This window comes from Mytilus trossulus, chromosome 11 (genome assembly GCF_036588685.1).
Source record: "Mytilus trossulus isolate FHL-02 chromosome 11, PNRI_Mtr1.1.1.hap1, whole genome shotgun sequence".
NCBI lineage: Eukaryota > Metazoa > Mollusca > Bivalvia > Mytilida > Mytilidae > Mytilus > Mytilus trossulus.
Window position 1 is genome coordinate 22,431,103 of NC_086383.1, and position 23,040 is coordinate 22,454,142.

A 23,040-nucleotide genomic window follows, 5' to 3' on the forward strand; every position below is an offset into this window, starting at 1 on the left:
TTCTGCACTTCAGTGCATTAATACCCACCTAGACCCTTTTGTCTAGATTAGTTCCAGTAAGTTTTATATAGTCACAAAATATATACTCTATTAATATATAAATTTCGTTCAGACATTATACAAAATGTGACAATTTAACAAAGATATGTATCTTATTTTTAAATGGTGAAGTAAAATAATTGAAATTTATTTCGTTAATACCTTTTTATATTTGTGAACAATTGTCTACCTTAATTTGAAGAAAATGATTAATTGGAAAAATGTAAATTGATACGGAACTAGAAATTCCGAGTACCTGTTTCGCATTGCATTATGGGAGTATTTCTGACGTCACGCGGCTAAATGTAGCATTAGAAGCTCCGTTGGAGTGAGGATTTTACCTTTAGAAAGGGATTTTACCTTGAACTTCTTCCTCTTTTATGGTTTTAACACAGAAATGACATATTTTAGAATTGATTGTCCATAATATGCACTAGATTTTCACGATGTTTAAATGTATACCGCTTTTTAAAGCTTGCAATAGACAAGTTGAATATATAGACAGGAGACACAATAATCTGACAGATGTGCCCGATGATATTTTACGCTACACACGTTGTTTAGAAGAACTTTTATTAGATGCAAATCAGCTGAAGGATTTACCAAAGGTAACTATATCAATCAGTATGTTCAAATATGTTTATTTAAAGCAAAACAACCGGTAATCTAACATTGTTTATATTTTATTTCAGGGATTTTACCGACTTGTTCAGCTTAGAAAACTGAGTTTAAGCGACAATGAAATCGGCAGAATCGCACCAGAGATCTCAAATCTTATTAACCTCATGGAACTTGATATCAGTCGGAACGGTAAGTCTCTACAGTAGCTAGAATATTGAAAATTGTCTTTGACAGAAGGCAATCGGAAGTAGACCACATTCGCCATTTTGGATGCATGAATCGGGGTGTCAAAATTTCTGTTTATAAATTTGAGATTCACTTGTATATCATAAATTTTATTGACATAAACATTCTAAGAATTTCAAAACCAAAATAACTACAGCTTACACACTCAAATTCATAAGACTATGCTAATTGAATTGATATCATGGAAAGGGAGATAACTCTATTTGACCTGTTCATCATCTTGGAATGTATGGCATTTTGTCAAGATTCAGTGGACCACATCCACCATGTGTTGATGTTACTCACAAGATAAATCAGAATGTTAATAAAATTAATAAAACCACCTGTTGATATACACAAGACTGTTTGTAGTCTGTTTATATACAAACATTAGTATTTGGGATAGTATAAATAACTTGCAATTTATCCTGAGCTTGGTTAAACATGATTTATTTTTTTATCATATACACATTTTAATTTCTAAATAACCAAGGTATTCTTATTTTTTTTCTTTAGAGGCTATTACTCATAAATAAAAAACATGACTAAAGTCACTTTATATTACCAATCGAGTAATAACTTGATCTTTACACATTTAATAATCTAGTGACTAATTATATTTATTTACCACAAATGATTAGTCGAAATAGATGTGTTTTTACCACTAAAAAACCTAGACAAAAAAAAATTGAAAATCTGGTTGTTTTTTGTGACTACCAATTCTATTTACATGTATTTTTTCTATATAATTGCAATAGAGATGTTGTATGATTGACTTTGCCAATTATACATCTACAGTATCCACAAAATTGAAGTGGATATGGCAACCATTCAGCATTCAACAATGAGAACAATTATACTGTACTGCTTCAAGTCTACTTTAAAAGGCCCTGAAATAAAAAAAAAAGTATGACACAATTCAATAGAGAAACCTATTGACATTATTTATAACAAAACAAATTACAATAAAAAACCAATATGACAGACATGAACCAATGGAAACCACTGAGCAACAGGCCCCTGATCGCACATTGAATTATCAGCAAAATGAATTTCTGTATTGTTTAGGTAAATGATTACACCATCACTGTATACACAATGCAAGTTTAATCATATAAAGTAAAACAGAAAGGTCTTTTATGAAAGACACCCACAAATCATTACACAGTAAACTAAATGTTAATAAATAACTGAACACTTCGTGATTGGCTAAGTAGTTGCAGTTATTCTACGTATCTTGACTAATTGACTTATTATCTTTTTCTGTTGCAGATATTGGAGATATTCCTGAAAACATAAAATTCTGTAAAAACTTGCAAGACTTCGATGTCAGCAGCAATCCTCTAACAAAGTAAGTCTTTTGTTAGTATAAGAACATACTGTTATACATATAGTGTTGAATGGGACCAATCTAGGATATTGCCAACTGCTGTCTGTTCACTAATAATGCCTGATACTGTAAAAGGTTTATACAGTACTCGAAAGGTGTTTTTAGGGTAACATCATTCTTGCTTGTGTTGGCTGAAACACTACATCAAATTAGGCAAACCATGATGATTGCTATTGGTTTAAAGTGCCAATATGTATAAGTAATGAGAAAATAATTAGAAAGAAGCAACCACATTCACCAATTTGTGTCTCTGTTCTCCATCAGCTGTGAAAAATCATCACCATTGTTGCTATGGAATATGAATTTATCCTGGTATTAGACAGAACATGTAGTACATTTACATGTCAACTTCAGATATTGAAGTTTACTGGCAATTCAATTGGTTTTGTGTCAGTTATATTTTTTGAACAATATACATCTTTAATTCTTGGAGTCATGGTATTTGCAGGGTCGGCTCTCAAATTAGGGTAGGTTGGGTAACCGTAAACAGACATTTATTTTTTGCCTTACTTTTAGTCTCTACTGTAAATATTAAAGCTTGTATCCTGCAATACCTAATTTGATACTTGATACAGAATTCTCCCACACAGACTTTTTACATTAGATTACATTATAGATTCTCCATTCTGACATGAATTTTTACAAATGTTAACTTCTTGTAAAATTTAATTGAAACATTTTTGAAGTGACCTCCACTGAGTACAATTACTGTTGATGATTTAATTTCTCTATGAATTTTAAATTGTATGCATTTTTTTAGGCCTATATTAAAAATATGTTTGATTTCCCTCCCCCACCCAGGTAAAAAATAAGCCCCCATGTCAAAAAATTATTTTCCACAAAAAATGTAAAGCTTTTTTTTATTCCTGAAAATAATTCGTTTCCATTTTTGAAAATTGCTTGAAAGCAAAGGGATTGATAATTTGAATAAATACTTGCAAATTCAGAACAAACAACTGTTAAATGGCCTCAACTGGACAAGTCGAACTATTCATGTGACCATGATGGCTATGACATCCAGTTAAAAAAAATTATTCTGCCTTCCTGGTCTGCTTACAAATGGTAGACCTGGGGGAGGGAAACATGTATTCTTTTACATGTGGCCCAATTTGTAGGGGAACCAACGATTCATTTGAGTTATAATTTTATGATGCTCAAGGTGTGTTACCGCATATCATGTACTTGGAAGATTTAGACTTGGAGCACTATACCTTGTTCTTAGAAAAAGCAGCTGCCAGAAACGCTAATCTATAAATGACTATCAGCACTTTTAGGCTGCTCAAACTGAAAATGTCATGAATATTTCTTAGCAAATTATTAAAGAAACATTATAAATCAGTGGCCAGAGTCCGAAATTATCATGAGAGGGGGCCTCAAAATTTGTTTATTCCAAAATTAAGAAAGGAGATTGAGTTCCATCAGTTGTTTGAAAAAGTAAAGGTCATTGATCAAGATGCACCTGATACCACCCTTAATTAGCCTAAAGCCTAAGTTATTATATATTGTTTATTTCCCCAATCCCTACCCTGTCAAGCAAGCTGTGGGTAGGTAGGTAGGGAAATAATTATTTTTTTTCCCAAAAGCTGGAACAATATCTGTTGATCTGGCAAGCCTGAAAATCAGAAATTAATTAAATAATATTTAACTTAGTTTTGACAATAACATTTTATGAGTCCGACTGTTTTTACAGGGACGGTTGGGATTAAGGAAACACAATATTTTATGTTAGTCCTTAAATTTAAGCAGTCAGTTAGCATGGTTAGTATCCTCTTATAAAGGAGCAATTTCCGTAAGGTCTAAAATTTAAAGTCTATATTAAACTCTTTTCAAGTGAAAAGTGAGACTTCATGACTGCAAGATGATTAAGAGACTTCAATTTTCAGCAAAACAGGCATATTTCAGACCCAGTCAATGTTAAACAATAATTCATTGTAATTTTGGTCAATAAATCATGATTAGAAATTTTAGATATAAATAGGAGGCACTACTTGAAGGCTTTATTTTACTTACTCCTTTCACAGATCTGTATTCTCTCCTCGGAGTTAAACCTATTTTTGTTAGTTGAATATTACCGAAATTAATATTCATCATGTTCATACAGAAGCTCACTTGTTCTCTCTCGGCACTCAGGCTTTCGCCACTGACAGCCACTACATACTACAACAGTGTTGGAAGTGGTGTTAAACACCAATCTATCAATCAAAATTGATTTTACATGGTATTTGTAACCTTCCAGGCCATTATTATCCTGTATTGCTTAATCAAATGCATAATAAGTCAACTGGTTCTGATGATTTACAGCCAGTTTCATTAAGTGTGTAACCATAAGTAATATTTTGGTTAGCTTGCTTGTTAGCTGAAGCGTGAAGTCATTGTTAGGTTAGGTAAATAATCCTACTTTAAGAGTAGACTAGTCCCACAGAAAACCAATATATCTGTCAAACAAGGCCAAGTACTTTGAACAGAGGGTAGAATACCTGACCTAATAATGACTTAACGATTCAACTAACAAGCAACCTTATTTAAGATTTTACCTTCGCCTACACACTCAGTGAAAGCGGCTATAACACGTGTTTCATGTAAAAAATGATGAAAAGTTTTAAAACCCAAAATTAAATTTATTTAGTCTTTAGACTTTACTCGTTTCCAGAATTAAACTCTTTTTTTTTTTGGCTTTGATTAAACAAAATTTACCAACTGCTTATCTTGAACAAGTTCAATGAAGGGGAAATATTAACAGATCATATATTATTATGAATTTTCTTAACGGTTTCTTTTAAAGTAGATTTTATTGCATAATATCGTGCAAATGCTGGATATATGCATGACAGCATCAGTTGAAAGAGTGTTGAAATACAAAAAAAAATCTACTAACTTCTGAAGATTATTATTCATGTAGTATTAAATATATACACATTATTTCTTCACCTGAAAGTTTGCTGACTATAAAGAACATACAATGCTCACGACATTTACAAATGATTTAGTAATAATGTGTAACATAATCATTTTAAATCTGTTCATGAGATTGACCAACATCAAATATTTATCTATGAGAGCGACTGTATTGATACGGCTAACCAAGGAAGAATTTATGACAAATTGAACTTATCAATTTAAAAAACATCTTACAGGGGGCACCTGTTTATAGTATTTGATCCCAATCTTTGTAAATATTTACTGAGTATGCAGGTCAGTCGGATTACTGATCTGAATCTCTAATTATTTATGTGACAGGGAAGGATTTAAACAACCCTCTAGATTAAATGTTCATTGTATCTGTGCATTACAACAGAATATTAGGTGTTTTGATAAGCCATGACAAGGTCAAAGAATGTTATCTTACAGCTTATTAGACCAAATAAAAAAATATGTGTTTCAATTTCCCTACCTACCATATGTTTTTAGCTAAACAATCCTTCCCTTAAGTTTTTTGTCACTTTTCAATTTTAGCCCTTTTAAAGTCAGAATTTCTCTCCCATATATTCATTCAATGTAAAAAAAAATATAAGAAAAATAACTACCTACCTACCCTATTTATTTTCAAAGATGTAATATGAAACACGCATATTATTTTTTTTGGCCTAACATCTTATTATTAAATGTCCTTTTCCTTCAGTGGCATTTGTATTTTGAAAAATTGTCCTTTAAATTTACATGTTATATATTTAGCATGTTCAAAATTAACATGCAGTGTGTATATTGTAAAGTATATTTATATAAACATGCACTGAATGTCTTTTGGATCTATGTTACTGTATAGGTGAAAATCTCCTACATTTGCATTTAGGAATATTTAACATCTTTAATTTATAATTACATGTGCAGTTCAATAAAGCATGTACATTTTAAAGCATGTACATTTTACAGCATGTACATTTTACACAATGTACATTATTTGTACATTGTAAGTCCAACATGTTAACCTTGTCGGCACCTTTGAATGTCTCATGCCAAGGTTCTCCTCAATCAACTCCTGTCTTATAATGAACCTGAAATAAGACAAAAACTAAAATAGAAGCCTGTTTATTAAAACTGCATATTTTTTTAAAAAGGAGTAGGTACTTATAAGGGAATTTAATATAACCTTTTCTTTTTTTTTTAATTAAAGACTATTTGGGACTTCTTGCATCTCGACTTAGATGTGTTTTACGTACCAATAAATATATATTCTCTGGGTTTCACTTAAAATACCAATTAATATTCTCCCATGAGTCCTGGGGTTTCATGGGCGGATCCAGGCATTTTTAAAAGGGGGTCAGTGGGGTCCCAACACAGGACAAAAAAGGGGGGGGGGGCAACTATATGTCCCCTTCAAATGCATTGAAAAAAGTGGGGTTCCAATCCTGGATCCGCCATTGGGTTTGAAACAGCGCTGTATCTCTTCAATTATAGAACCATATATATATTTATAATGTTCTATGGTGTTATAAAGCCCTGGAGAGAACAGTGATTGGGTAGATTATCTAATTAGGTGAAGTTGGTGAAACTTCTACAGACATTGTTTTTTTCCTGGTCTGACTTGAAGTGGTAAAACTTCAATCATATTGATGGCTCTGTTTTTTCGTTGTTATTAATCTCAATTAAAAGCTTTTATATTCCCATACCTCGTCCATCAAATTAGGATAAAAACTTTTCCCTGTAAATCATGATAGCTGTCATATTTATAATACAATAATTTGATATCACTAGAATGTTTTCTGGAATCCTGTCATCCCATCCATGTTGAAACTTCAAATTGACATGGCACACATAATTGATTTAGCTAGACTTTGGCTTAGCTACAGCTTATAAGGAGATTTTTGTGTCTATTTTCGATAAAGTCAGTGTTGCTAATTTTAAAAGTGTTGACCTTTAGTTGATATAATTTGAAAATATCAAACATATAAGATAGATATAGGAAGATGTGGTGTGAGTGCCAATGAGACAACTCTTCATCCAAATAACAATTTAAAAAGTAAACCATTATAGGTTAAAGTAGTATATTTATGTACTGCCTCAATAAGTACATTGTACATCGGTATAAGAAGATATGGTATTAGTGCCAATGAGACTGTAAACCATTATAGGTAAAAATACAGCCTTCAATAGGATAATAGCAAGCATTTCAAACCAACACTTAAGTTTTGTCATGTGACTTGTTTAGAAAGGTTTTTTTTCAAAGCTATGCAAAGGCCTTGGTGGCCAAGTGGTCAAAGAAGTTACTACTGTAATCACTAGCCTGTTACCTCTGAGATTGTGAGTTTTACTCAAATCTTTTAAAATTGACTAGGATTGCCAGTTTTCCTAGTGATGGTTAGTGGTTTTCTCTAGGCACTCAGGCTTCCTACACTAATGATAAATAGGCTAAATGCAGTGCTAAAACACCAAACATCAAATCAAAGCTATACATGTGTAGTTAGAAATTCCATATGGATGATGTATGATAATGTTGATGCTTTGGCAGAAATAGGCACCTCTAGTTAGGTTATCAGAAATTATTTATTAAAAAAAATTGAAAAACATTATTTATAAAAGCATGAAACCCATAGACTAGGGTAATAAGGGTATGGCTGTTGTGGATATTTATGTTATAAAACTGTGGATTTCTGAATTTTTGGATCTAAATGCAGTCTGCAAACCAGCATATAAAAAACTTTCATCAGGGTTCTTACTAAGGCGAGTCTATGGATTCTGGACTCATCAAAATCTGTCTGGACTCTTCATTTCTAAAACTGGCGAGTCCACAGATGCATCAAGATTGAAATATTTTGTATAAACTGAACACAGTTAAACACAAGTATCATATTTTTATAGCTTTTAATTTTAAAAGAAATCTGAATTTAATGTGACGTCATTTCATTGCTGTGGTAGGCCATGGAGACTTTAATATTACATTATATTGCAATAAATTATGTTCTTCTTGCTGTTGGACTAACCATGCCCAAAAATGACGAGTCCCTGGACTTGCCTTCAAAAATCCTAAGCAGGAATCCTGTAAATTCATTAGGTTCAACATTTAAATGCATACCAATGAAACCCATGTTAAATTTAACCTCATGAATAATGATGACTCCACAGTAATCAGAAGATACTGGACATTGCTATTACCCTTTTTGATCTAACTTACTTTTTCTATAACCTTTTGCCTGTTTTATCATTTTACAAACCAAAAAACTTTCTCAGACTAAGAGTTGGTTGGTTTTGATTTTTGCATTGATATTATATAAAACATCTATATATACATTTAATTTTCAGACTACCACCTGGGTTTACACAGCTCCGTAACCTGACAAGGTTGGGATTAAACGATGTTTCCTTGGACCGACTGCCTCAGGATATTGGAAGGTAAGGTTAACGATAGTTGAATTTTAAATTTTGTTTGAAAAATGTCCAGTGACAAATATTTTTAACAGTCAAAGGATAGAAACATGGTTGGTGTACTACATGTATATATGTATATTGATAAATTTTTATGTGTTAAATGTCCAGTGACAAATATTATGTATATTTGTGACAGTAAAAGGATAGAAAAATGTTTTGTGTACCGTACATGTACATGTAGACTGATTAATTAAGTTTTGTGTTGAATGTCCAGTGACAAATATTTCATTGATATTCCCAACAGTCAAAGGATTGAAGTTTGATTCTATAAATGTACATGCTACGATTGATAAGCAGATAAGTGCTTGAAATAATGTATCATTAAGAATGAAATTAAATATTTGCCTTATGTAAAATATTGACAAATAATTATGACATTGTCTTTATCTGTGTCTGACATTCATGAGTTTAATTATCTTTACGATTTCTACTTTCAGTTTATCCAACTTAGTATCATTAGAACTACGTGAAAACATGATCAAGAATCTTCCTCAGTCTATTTCATTTTTAAGCAAACTAGAGATTTTAGATTTAGGCAGCAATGAGATCGATGAATTGGTAAGTATAATAAGGCCAATTATAAAAAGATGTGTTTCTTATTGCCCTACCCTCCTCAAAAGTAGCCTTCCCTAAAAAAAAAATATGACATTTTCTACTGTTAATAAACATGTTAAAGTCAGAATGTCCCTCCCATAGACTCAATACATGTAAAAAAAATAATTGTAAAATATAAAAAAATCTGTACCTACCCAATATTTTTCCAAAGATGGAATAGGAAACACATATATTTTTTTTGGCCTAACTGAAATTGATATATTCTTTTCAGGGAAATTCTTTTGCCATAATAAGTGAAATTTCTAGCAAAATAAAAGAACATAAACCTTAAATTAATTTTAACAGATAAAAAAATTTAGGATAGTTATGGATTTGAACGTACATCAGATTTGTTTGAATTTAGAAATATTATGAGATTTTACTGTTTGAAGGCTGGTCAATGTTGAATTTTTCATTTTTCTTGAAGGATTGCATTCTGGCTATATCCTACTAAATAGAATTAACATGCACCAACAATTTTGAATGTGCAATTTTTCAATGAAGATTATTTATCTTGCAGCCAGAGATCATAGGTACCTTACCTAGCCTTCAGGAACTATGGTTAGATGGTAACGATCTCACTGAATTACCTCCGGTAAGTTTATCTTTGTTTTTACCCTTACTTTAGAGATCATAGGTCATTGTAGGTACCTTACTTAGCCTTCAGGAACTATGGTTAGATGGTAACGATATCACTGAATTACCTCCGGTAAGTTTATCTTTGTTTTTACCCTTACTTTAGAGATCATAGGTCATTGTAGGTACCTTACTTAGCCTTCAGGAACTATGGTTAGATGGTAACGATCTCACTGAATTACCTCCGGTAAGTGTATCTGAATTAACAGTATTCCTCTCACTACTTTTAAAAGTACTGAGTAAATAACTCAATATTACTCAAATAAGGTTAATTTAAAAATGTTAATTTTTCTGTGTTGTGCTATATCATGTTCAGGATGTTTATGGAGTGTCTTTTCCCCCCTGTTACCATCATTTTGTTATGCTTGTGTGGAATTTTGTAAGAATATAAAATCAACTTATTTTCAGATACTCATTTGTAAAAAAAAATTAATTAAGAATTCCAATGATTATCAACCTGATGCTCGTAATTTTAAGTCCCATAATGGCATTAAAGGGACCATTACAAGACAATTGTTGGGTAAATCACACAAAAATGAAGTAATGAATATAGTTCCTACATGTTTCTTGTTAGCATCCAACTTAAAGAAAGTACATGTAGCTAATTGCAGATCGCAATTACTTGTTTACATGTATTAATTAATTAATTGAACACACTTGAGAAAGCAGACTTTGATCAAGGTCAGGATAGCAAATAATTAGCGCCCAATAATAAGTGATCAAGAGAAAAAATCATTGGCTATTGTAACTCAACAATGTAATTTGTTTTATATCAGATTTAGTAAATACATAGTTACAACAAACTATGAAACACTAGTCATGATAGAAAGATCATTTATTTCTAATATTGTAAATAATTTAAAATGAATATGTTGGTTGTATTTATTTATCATTGTCCAAATGATCAATTAATTTTCCTAACATGGCACTTTCATCTGACAGTTATTTATATCGTGTTTGATGATATAGATTTTTTTATAAATAAAATAGTAAAATGGATTTTCTATTCTGAATGCCTTTTTTGCTGTTTTATTTTGAGAATAGAAGTATTTTTTACACATCAGTTTTTTTTCTATTTTGGTCCAAAGATTTAAAAAAAAAAAGACATACAAAAAAGTTATGATATTGATTCACATTCCAAGTTAAAGCTGACTGATTGTTTATGGATCACGATTTGATATTCATGTAGTTTGTTGTAACACAATTTCTATGGCTTATCAAATAAACTACTTGCAAGTCGGGTTGTTGTCGCTTTGACACATTCCCCATTTTAATTCTCAATTTTACTTGCAATTTCTGAATTTGCAGTATATGAGTTTAAAGTAGATTTTACTGTTGTTACTTTGCATTTAAAACACTTAGATCTCTATGAATATACAGTTGATAATCCTCATTGATTTAAATGGAAGCTTCAGATTTTCTTCCATTCTGAGAAAGTAAAAGTTGATGCTAATAATATTGTTATTTGTCTTTAAAATCATATTTTTTTTACTATTCATTTTTTGATTACTGATCAGTGAATTATTACGGAATTGCTTCAGAATTTCTTCCAAGCTAAGAAAGTAAATGTTGATGCTATTATTGTTGATATTTGTCGTAAAGATCAGTATTTTTTTACGATTCTTGTTTGATTACTGATCAGTGAATTGTTACGGAATTAATATCTGACTTCCTGCAGAGGATCACTAATTCTATTTTCTCCCAAAGGATATAGGCCATATTGTTGTACGATATTGGTTACATCTGTACATCGAGATGTTTCCGAGATGTTATTCGCATGTCCTTAACTCGGGATAATTCTGTTATCTCCTGTCACTTTCGTTTATTGATTATCTTTATTTAATTGGTCCTTGATACAGGAAATCATCTATATATAGCTTGAAAACTTCTCGATATAAACCTGTCCATAATCAATATAGGATCGTTTAAGGTTAATTTGGTCGGTGTCATAATTATAAGACGTTGTAGCACTGGGTTAATGAGGCATGATCCTACTTCAGAAAGACTGGATTGATGATGCCTGATTCTACTTGGGAAGGACATGCCATTTTAACTGGATTAATCAAGTCAATAGACTAGATTTAACTCGGAAGAAATATCATCTTCAATTTAAATTTATAAGAAAAACATATGAGGACCCATTGGAGAGAACTTTTAGTTCCTTGAAGATGCTTTTATGTGAAATTAATTCTATATTGGTGTAAGGATATTCCATTAAAATGTATGTGGGAGGATAGGAAGGGAAGTTAAATTATTGAATGTGGGTCATGGGTCTTTTTCAGTATGTAACTATTACATGTATTACCATTATGCAAAATAATTTAAAAAATGGTTCTTGGTTGTAGGGATTTTTAAAAAATCAAATCCCATCCTTCTCTCCTACTAATATATAAATGGATTAGCCTAAATCAACGAAAGTTGGCTTGAAACTCCTTCTTTAAGCATAGTGAACTGCTCTCCCCTCCTTGAAAAATATTAGGACACTGTGTGTCTGATCTTTAAGACCCTATCCCTTACCACCCCTCCAAAAAAGTTCTTATGTCCTCAAAAGGGGTGTCATTGGGAGGTACTGGTCCCGGATCCGTCTTACTGTTTTGTCATATTCCCGTATCCCGCTTTAACTATGTACGTAAGCAATTTTCTTTTTTATGTAATTTCCAGTGTCCCGCTAGATATCATTTCCCGTTTACACGATACAATAATTTGACTTTCAAGTGTCACGCTTACAAAAAATATTAGTGTCACGCTTAGACTCCAATGAGACCCATCTCAAAAGGTACTTATTACTTATTTGATTGTTTAAGCATAAGGTCAGATCAATCAATGACAGCACTATTTCTTTTTATGCCTTACACTGCCTTGGCACCATGGCTGATAGACAAAACTAATTAAAAATAGTGACAAGCTTCTGTGTGACTAGTATTAAATGATTGTTTATTGATTTTCTCATTATATGATGATTTTACAGAAGAAATGATGACTAGGAATATGACTTATGTTCAAAAATACCAAGAAAATATACATATTTGGAAGAAAATATTGTTTGGATGAATGACAAAAATAAGCTCTGACCACAACCAATTTTCCTCCAAAACTATAATCCTTTCTCTTCAAATTTTTCAAAACCTTACTGTGGTTGCAGCATCTCGGCTTGACCAAGGAATATTTGTCAGGTGCTCTAATCTATTACATTTGTCATATATTATTTTTAGATCAACAAACATCTATTTCTATCAAATTTGAGATTGTCAAATGATATTCAACATAACCAGCCTCTGAATATGGCATAAACTTCTGTGTCAAACAGTATTAAAGATTTTTTATTGTAATTTTGAATTCCCTTATATTTGTTTGTAAAAAAGGCAATTCCCAAAGGGTCAGGAAAGCTCCCATCAAATCAATTAAATCTCTTGCAACTGAACATAACTGATATCTATTTCTTTGATAGAAGTTAAATCCATGTTTCCATGAAATAAGTCTAATTTCCAAGGGGAAAATGATCACATCTTAATTTTAATGGATTATGCTTCTGCAGGCTTTTGTTACTTAGAAATTTGTAAGTATTCAAATCAATAAATTTTGTTGGAGATGGTCATTAAAATAATTATTCAACTTGCACACGATGCAAATACATTTAGAGATGATTATTACATTACAGATTAGTAGATATAAGAAGATGTGGTATAAGTTTGAATGAGACAACTCTCTATCCAAGTCACAATAAATAAAAATAAACCATTATAGGTCAAGGTACTGTCTTCAACACGGAACCTTGTCTCACACCAAACAGCTAGCTATAAAGGGCCCCAAAAATGACATGTGTAAAACCTATCAAATGAGAAAAACAACAATCTTATCCAAATAAAAAAAAACACTTATAAACCACCATTCTAGCCTAAATGTTATTTATTGTTTAGTTAAATTTTGTCAAGATACAATGTTATGTCATATTATTAGTTTCGGAAACATTGTGGTTTCATAATTGCTTAAAGCCTTTCAATCTCATTTCCAAAATGAACGAATATGATTTCCTGCTGAAATTGTCGACTTCTAACCTTGAAATTATTTTTTTTGAAATTGGATGAATAAAATTCAGGCAGAATTCAGATATAAACACTTGCCATTGAATGGAAACCTTAAATGACATGATCTATTATTTTACCGATTCTATTATTTTACTGATCTATTATTTTACCGTTAGTATTGAATTGATGATAAGATAATTAACAGACAAAAACTATATAACCAGGAAGGAAGATTGGTTTATTGATTTTATAATTCAGTTATATGACTATTATATGAGGATTTTTTTGTCAATGGTAATGAGGTATTAATGAAGTGATCCTAGGCCTTGAAGATATACATCAGAAGTCGTACTGCTGAACACTGGATCAACCGGCTAACTGAGCAGTAGACAGTTCATCTGCACTGACATGATTAATATCATACTATTCTTTTATTGACCATTTAGAAATATTTAAGGTTATATATTCCTCAGGCGAAGTTGACCTTAGACAATTTGACCTTGATTTTTATTGATTTTACAACAACAAAAAATGGATCAGATACTAATGTAGCTCTTCAACATTTTTATACGACCTTCAAAATTTGCGGTCGTCGTATATTGCTATCATGTTGGCGTCGGCGTCGTCGTCGTCGTCGTCGTCGTCCGAATACTTTTAGTTTTCGCACTCTAACTTTAACTTTAGTAAAAGTGAATAGAAATCTATGAAATTTTAACACAAGGTTTATGACCATAAAAGGAAGGCTGGTATTGATTTTGGGAGTTTTGGTCCCAATATTTTAGGAATTAGGGGCCAAAAAGGGCCCAAATAAGCATTTTCTTGGTTTTCGCACTATAACTTTAGTTTAAGTTAATAGAAATCTATGAAATTTTGACACAAGGTTTATGACCACAAAAGAAAGGATGGGATTGATTTTGGGAGTTTTGGTTTCAACAGTTTAGGAATTAGGGGCCAAAAAAGGGCCAAAATAAGCATTATTCTTGGTTTTCGCACAATAACTTTAGATAAAGTAAAAAGAAATCAATGAAATTTAAACACAATGTTTATGACCACAAAAGGAAGGTTGGTATTGATTTTGGGAGTTTCGGTCCCAACAGTTTAGGAATTAGGGGCCAAAAAGGGACCCAAATAAGCATTTTTCTTGGTTTTCGCACCATAGCGTTAGTATAAGTAAATAGAAATCTATGAAATTTAAACACAAGGTTTATGACTATAAAAGGAAGGTTGGTAATGATTTTGGGAGTTTTGGTCCCAGCAGTTAAGGAAAAAGGGGCCCAAAGGGTCCAAAATTAAACTTTGTTTGATTTCATCAAAATTGAATAATTGGGGTTCTTTAATATGCCGAATCTAACTGTGTATGTAGATTCTTAATTTTTGGTCCCGTTTTCAAATTGGTCTACATTAAGGTCCAAAGGGTCCAAAATTAAACTTAGTTTGATTTTAACAAAAATTGAAACCTTGGGGTTCTTTGATATGCTGAATCTAAAAATGTACTTAGATTTTTGATTATTGGCCCAGTTTTCAAGTTGGCCCAAATCGAGGTCCAAAATTAAACATTGTTTGATTTCATCAAAAATTGAATAATTGGGGTTCTTTGATATGCCAAATCTAACTGTGTATGTAGATTCTTAATTTTTGGTCCAGTTTTAAAATTGGTCTAAATTAAAGTGCAAAGGGTCCAAAATTAAACTAAGTTTGATTTTAACAAAAATCAAATTCTTGAGCCTCTTTGATATGCTGAATCTAAACATGTACTTAGATTTTTGATTATGGGCCCAGTTTTTAAGTTGGTCCAAATCAGGATCTAAAATTATTATATTAAGTATTGTGCAATAGCAAGTCTTTTCAATTGCACAGTATTGTGCAATGGCAAGAAATATCTTATTTCACAATATTGTGAAATAGCAAATTTTTTTTTAATTAAGAGTTATCTTTCTTTGTCCAGTAAAGTAAGCCAGAAATATCTGCAAGAATTTTTTTTAATTGGAGTTATCTTTCTTTGTCCAGAATCAACTTAAATCTTCGTTATATACAATATACAATGTATATTCACTTTTTACTACCAACTGATAAATTTAAATAATCTTTACCATTCAGTGATAACAAGCAGTTTTTTTACATCTTAATATTTTATGATGTATTTAAATGAGTAGTAATTGTTGCAAACTCCATTAGAATATCTTAATTGAAATTAGTTTTGGAATAAGGGAAAGGGGGATGTGATTAAAAAATTGGGTTCAATTTTTTTCATTTGAAATTTCATAAATTTCTTCAAACATTTTTTTGAGAGGATTAATATTCAACAGCATAGTGAATTGCTCTAAGAAAACAAAAATTTTAAGTTCATTTGAATACATTCATTCTGTGTCAGAAACCTATGCTGTGTCAACTATTTAATCACAATCCAAATTTAGAGCGGACTCCAGCTTGAATGTTGTGTCCATACTTGCCCCAACTGTTCAGGGTTCAACCTCTGCGGTCGTATAAAGCTACGCCCTGCAGAGCATCTGGTTTTCTTATTTTAGTACTTTGTTACAGATTTCGTATTTGGTGGTTCACATTTGCTTATGAAATCCCTGAAAATAGGTATCCCTTGAATAGTAACTAGTACTTATAAAGTACGGTAATAAATAAATTCATACCAGTCATCTGGATAGTTTGAAATTTTTCATTTCGTGCCTCACATCAGGTCATGCAAATGAAAAGTTTGTCCAGACCAAAATGTCATTTGCATGGCAGATATGAGTATCACATAGAAAAATTCTCAAAAAAATACAGTTGCTTGTCTGATTAGGCATATTTTTGGACCTTTAATAGTCTTTAATGTATATGAACCAAATCTGCAGGACCTCTACTACAATCGGTGATCATGTGCAAGTTTAAATTTAAACAGTATGAATATTTCAATAAATATAAATTAATCATGCATAAAGTTTTGCTTCTGTTTACTTTCAGGAAATTGGCAATTTGAAGAAGTTATCTATCCTTGATGTATCTGAGAACCAGCTGGACTACTTACCAGAGGAACTTGGTGGTTTACAATGTTTGACAGATCTGTGTTTATCTCAGAACTGTTTGGAGAATCTTCCTGATGGAATTGGTAAGGTCTATAACAGTAGAGGGTCTGGATATGGGTTTTCTCCTTTCTCCCCCCCCCCCCCCCCCCCCCACTTTTATTCTATGCTATTAACCCATTATACATGTTATTCTTGATTATATAAACCCCATCTAGACACTCATTTATTCTAGAGCTCGTTTTTAGCTTGAAAACATTTTAAATTTTAATTTTCTATTTCAATCACTATCTTTTCTGGCAATTTATAAAAAAAAATAACATTGTTTGAAACTTGCCTAATTAAAGACACCATGCCTTCCAAATGTTAAGGCAACCTACAGGGATCATCACAAAATTTATTTGAATAAATCAACTGATAAATACAAAAATATGACTTTTATAATTAAATTATTGTGGATTCATTTAGTTTTGTGGATTGAGGAATGTTTGCATTTTCTTGGATTTTTGCCAATCTGCATACTAAATCTATATCCGCAAAACCCATATCAAAGAATAATTGTGAATTCATAATTATTGAATAGCCTCAAAGGGACCGTCAATTTCATGATCACGATTGAATAAAGTTGACAATATTTAAGAATGAGACATTTACTATTTTAAAGTTGAATGAGCAATGGCACATCTCATATCCATCATAACTATGGACTGTCAAATATATTATTTTTTAGGACGATTGAGAAAGTTGACGATATTTAAGATTGACCAGAACAGACTGCTGAACTTGACCCCAACAATAGGAAAGTAAGTACATAGTGGTTTGACAATAAATGTTACATACTGTTCAGTGTGGTTAGTCTGTGGGAGTTTAGATAAGTGAGTCCAGCTTTTGTTAAAACCTGTTCAATTTGCTTGTGCTGTATGATGCATGTTATTTGCTGATGTTAAGCATCAAGCAAGTAGTAAGATTTGGTTGTATTTGTTTCAAGTTATAAAGTTGAAAAGTCTACAAAACTTGATTTCAAAGAAGGATCTGTTAATTTTGAAATAAAAGTGTCTCAGAACTGTTTTTAAATTTTCCTATTTTTGAGAATTTCAATTTTTGAATGTTTGATAATATTAACAATTTATTCTCATTGTCATATTTTGTATTTTTCAGTTGTGATAACCTACAAGAGCTAATAATAACAGAAAATTTATTATCAGTGAGTATATTTTCCTCGATTTAATCATTACCATGACTGCAGTTAAACCTGCTTTACTATTAATGGTACTTTCAGACTCTCCAAAAAACCTTACTAAATCAAATCCCTGCAATCCTCACCATGCATTTTCCATGGTCAACAGTGATCGGGAAGGACGTGCGCCCTGCGCCTATAGAGCATATTCACCAGAAATGGCGCATATAGTGACAAATGTAAGCGCCCACGTGGCGCACGATATTTTTCACATCGTTTCGAAACGTTAAGATATCGTCAAATAGATTTCCGATCGTGTTCCGTGCCGCCATGTGTGTGTACACAACTGTATAATGTTCCTCCAAACATAGGAGCACCTATATATTTTTAGGACGTCTCGGGTGTTTTCCTATGGTAATAGAACCATGCGGTTAAACGTCTCGGGTGTTTTCCTATGGTAAAAATAGAACCATGCGGTTTAACTGATAACCCAAAAAACGTAATTAACCATCATTCATGATATATTTTTTTATAAACAACTTTACATTTGTGAAATGGCTATTACAGACGAGATTTAACTTTAATAATAATCTTTTAATTTAGTTTAGCTTGCTAGTATTACGATTGAAAACCCCTGAAGCCTTTTTATGAATATATATTTTGTCTCCGTAAAAGGCGCTTAACTGTCCTTGTCATTTTTTGGTTTTTGGCTCGTTTCGACATTTTGTAAACATGACTTCAGCGAATTATTGTTTTGTTCTATCAATTAATGGTACTCTCTACTGTTATTCTTGTCATCTTGATGAAGTAATAATAATAACACAAGAAGTGCAGAGGACGTTCCTGAAATGTCCTCTAATACGGAACGTCTGGAATGAGTATGGTATCGACGAAGACCCAAATTTAATGTTAAAAAAAAACATGAACATGAACAAGCCAAGGCAACAGTAACAGTTTAAACATTGTAAATAAAGGTTTATCTTTAATATTGTCCGTTTTGGAAGAAGTTATTGTATATTCAATGTTCATTGAAATTACAGAATCACAGGAACAATATTATTTTAAATCATGAAGGTAAACTTGTACCAACACCTCTTTTCCAAAACATGAGAAAATAATGATTTTTTTTATTTTTTTACAGAAGTCAATTCGAATGGCCCACTCATTTGACAACATGGCCCATTATTTTTTAAAATGGCCCATTGAATTTATTTTTGAGGGGCCCTGGGCCCATAGTGAAAAAAACCTTCCAGATCACTGGGTCAATGTTGGCATCAGAATGTAACTAAACCTCTTGAATAAAAAATCACATATCTTGAGCATTTCATTTTCATATTTACCACGAATGAACATTTAATACAGGTTGTTTGACTGTATGTAGATCATTACTTCATTTGAGACAGTAAAATTTGACAGCATCTCCATATGAATAAGAACACAGATCTTCTAACAAAAATAAGGAGGTTTGGTGTGATTGCCAATGAGACAACTATCCAACAACGTTCAAATGAAGTGGATGTAAGCAAAAAAAGGTACTCAAAGGGCCTTCAACAATGAGAAAAACCCAAACCGTACTTAGGGGTCTGCTTTAAAAGACTCCAACATGAACAATGTGAAACTATTCAATTGAGAAAACTGACCAGCCTGCTAATTGACAAAAACTGTAAAGGAAGCAAATGTATGCTACCAAATTTTGTGGATTAAAAAAAATGTGTTTATAATTTTTCAGGATTTGCCAATATCAATTGGTAAATTAAAAAGTATGACAGTTTTTAATGTGGACAGAAACAGACTGACAGACATCCCTGTAGAAATTGGTAAATGTCTACGACTGAACGTCTTATCATTACGAGACAACAGATTGTTGAGGTTGCCACAGGAATTAGGAAGATTGGAAGATTTACATGTCTTAGATGTGTCTGGAAATAGGTATAGAATCAAAATGAAATATCAGCAAGTTAAATATATTTACAAAAGTTAATCAGGGCTATTCCAGAAAAAAATGTATTGGGGTTGGGGGTTGGAAGGCACATTGTATTAATAATACATGGGTGATGGGTATCATAGCATCTTTTCACACTATAAAGCACTATAATTCTCAATAACAATTGCCTGGGTGGCAGGTGCTGACAAAACTGCCTTCCAATCCCCCCATACATTTTTTTCTGGAATAGCCCTCAGAAAAATTATGTAAAGATTGGAAAAGAAAAAGGGTTCCAATGATACTGTTCACCAGATATATTGTACAGATATATATATATATAATCATATTCTCATGCAGAACACACATAGACAATGTTAGTTTGTAAAAAATCTGTCAGTTTTGTGACAATCATTCCTTATTGCAACACATATGTTCCATTTATAACAAACAAATAAAAGTTATATTTTTAGAAAAATTAAGACTTCATAGAAAACATGGTAAACTGTATTCATGAATATAGCTTCATAAGGATGATATGAAATACTGTAATCCATCTTATTTCACTGACACTTTTTTTTAGGTTTATACTTGTATTGCTGGCTGCCAAAGATTTATTTGTGCAATTTGCATTCTTTTTGGATAAATTCTCATTAGAGATTAATTTTGTTTTATAGTATTCATGTTGTATTTTAACTTGTGGAAGTTGCAATAATGAGTTGCTTATAGTATATTACTTACTACATTTAATTAATCATAATGTGAGATGATTTAAAAATAAATCTGACTTACAATTTCCTTTTTGTTTCAGGTTAGAATATTTACCTATAACTGTAGCAAATTTAAATCTGAAAGCCTTGTGGTTGTCTGAGAACCAGGCAAAACCCATGTTAAAATTCCAGACAGATTTTGATGAGAGGACTGGACAACAAGTCCTGACATGTTTTCTGTTACCCCAGCAGGACTTCCACACAGAAAGTATGGGTAGGTTTTAATAACATTAATTTTCATAGTTATTGATACTGTCAATTCAGAAATTATTGCATGCATTGATTATTGCGATTTTGTCATTTTAGACATATGCAATTTAAATTTTTGCAATATTGACAATAATCCTGTTTAATTCATAAAAAAAAATACTCAAAATTTTAGTTTAAATTAATGGGATCATAACTATCTTGCTTAGTTTCCTCAACCAAATGTATGAAACTTATGCACAATGCTAATTACCATTGAACACAGATCATGTTCGAATTTTACCTTTTTAGAGTTATGCCTCTTTTCAAATGAAACATATAGACAATGCTTATTTCCACAAAACTACATCAAAGTATGAATTTGGGTGGTGTCACTTTTATCGTTCTTAAGTTATGTCACCATGAATACGTTTCTCATTTAGTTTTCTTATTTCCTATGAAACAAATGTATCAACAGTATTACATTACTTTATTTTACAGAGAATTTATTACGTGGTAGTACCACAACCGACCAAGACAGTCGACTAAGTGATCATATTGAGCGTCACAGAGACAGTAAAATCCACTTTGATGTACCAAAAGAAGATGACACAGACACAGAAAGTGAAGGGGTTAGTTTGATCTTGATTCTACTGTTATAAAATTACTTTTATTCATGCATCTGTATTTAGATGGAATGAGGGGTCATTCTTTAAAGGAGCAAGTAGCTCCAGGGATTTGATACTTCCTCTCCATATGTTCAATTTTTTAACAGATACTGTAAATTTAGAAATTATTGCGTGAATTTATTATTGCGATTTTGTCATTTTAGACTTAAATGTGATTTTAATTTTTACGATTTTGAGATAAATCCTGTTTAGTTCATATAAAATATTTCAAAATGCGAGCTTAAATTATTGCATTTACAAATCTGTCGCATTTTTCGCAATAATAAAAACCTCGCAATAATTACTGAATTTACAGATGTTTTTTAAAAAGCCAGAGGTTGTACAACACTACAATTTCAGATGGAATTTTGAAGAGACAATATGTCATCTATGCCTTCTTTTCACCTTTTATGATATTTTATCATGCAAGTTCTGTTTCTGATTGCTGTAGGAACTAAGCTTGTACTTCATTCCAGTCTTTATGTAAATCTGAATATTACTATTGAATGCAAAGTATGCTACAAATGCAACTTACACTACAAATGCAATTTATGAAGCTGTTAAATATATAATCAAAATTTAGCAGGTTATATTTGTTTTGATTTTTGCCTTTTCTTTTTTTCTCCAAAAAGAGTGATTTTTTTTCTTGTTTTCTCGAAAAAGGTGCAATAAACATGAAGAGAAGTTATTCATTAGGATGCTGTACCAACTGTTTGTGCTTTTTAAATTCTTACAATTCTTTTATCTGCAAAGTTATGCTATGGATTGCAGCTTCATTATTCAGCAGCTTAAAAAGAATTACTCATCTTTATACACTGTTATTGAGGGTTGGGTAACTTTATTCATATGAGTCAATTAGGGGGGGATTTCGTTCCTAAAAAATCAAATATAACTTTTATTTTTGTTGCTAAGACTGTTGATACTCTTCATTCCTTCAAATGAACATTAAATATTTATTTTATTACCAACTACTTTGAATTTTTGCATTATCTATATTATAGCATGTTTTGGCGTAAAAATTAAATTGGTTGTTTATGGGTACTGCATGTGAATGATTCTTTGCTGCATTGTTCTCTATTCTATCTTGTATATTTTCTGTATATATAGAGCCATTTCCAGAGGCATGATACTCCCCATCCTAAAGATCTTAAGAAACGTTTCTTGAAAGGAAAAACATCTATTGACGGCCATGTCATCCCACATCAGGAAAAGAAAAAGGAGGTAATGTTTAAACAAGGATTTTTTTCTTATAAATGCTACCTTATAAAAATTATACATTTTATATGATTAAATAAAAATTATTCACTGTAGAATTAAATGTTTGGTTTATATGGCCCTTGGCCTCATATTCGTGGATCATGTTAAGTTTATGTAGTATCTAATAAAGCTTTATATTTAGTTTAAACAATAT

At 31.5% G+C, this 23,040-nt stretch overlaps 1 protein-coding gene across 13 annotated transcripts in view; it reads left to right on the forward strand.

Annotated features, from left to right (window-relative positions):
- The first annotated feature begins 311 nt into the window (after positions 1-311).
- Positions 312-23,040, forward strand: part of LOC134690879 (protein scribble homolog) — a 72,456-nt gene continuing 49,727 nt past the window's right edge. For 12 of the 13 annotated variants that reach the window (XM_063551006.1, XM_063551014.1, XM_063551009.1 and 9 more), the window contains exons 1-13: positions 312-647; positions 732-849; positions 2,158-2,236; positions 8,513-8,602; positions 9,076-9,196; positions 9,753-9,827; positions 16,849-16,993; positions 17,638-17,710; positions 18,066-18,111; positions 19,814-20,013; positions 20,817-20,989; positions 21,463-21,593; positions 22,737-22,850. In XM_063551006.1, coding sequence (XP_063407076.1) covers positions 486-647; positions 732-849; positions 2,158-2,236; positions 8,513-8,602; positions 9,076-9,196; positions 9,753-9,827; positions 16,849-16,993; positions 17,638-17,710; positions 18,066-18,111; positions 19,814-20,013; positions 20,817-20,989; positions 21,463-21,593; positions 22,737-22,850 — 1,527 coding nt within the window. In that variant the 5' untranslated portion in view covers positions 312-485. The remainder of the gene's footprint in view (positions 648-731; positions 850-2,157; positions 2,237-8,512; positions 8,603-9,075; positions 9,197-9,752; positions 9,828-16,848; positions 16,994-17,637; positions 17,711-18,065; positions 18,112-19,813; positions 20,014-20,816; positions 20,990-21,462; positions 21,594-22,736; positions 22,851-23,040) is intronic. The other variant, XM_063551012.1, reaches the window with a different exon arrangement.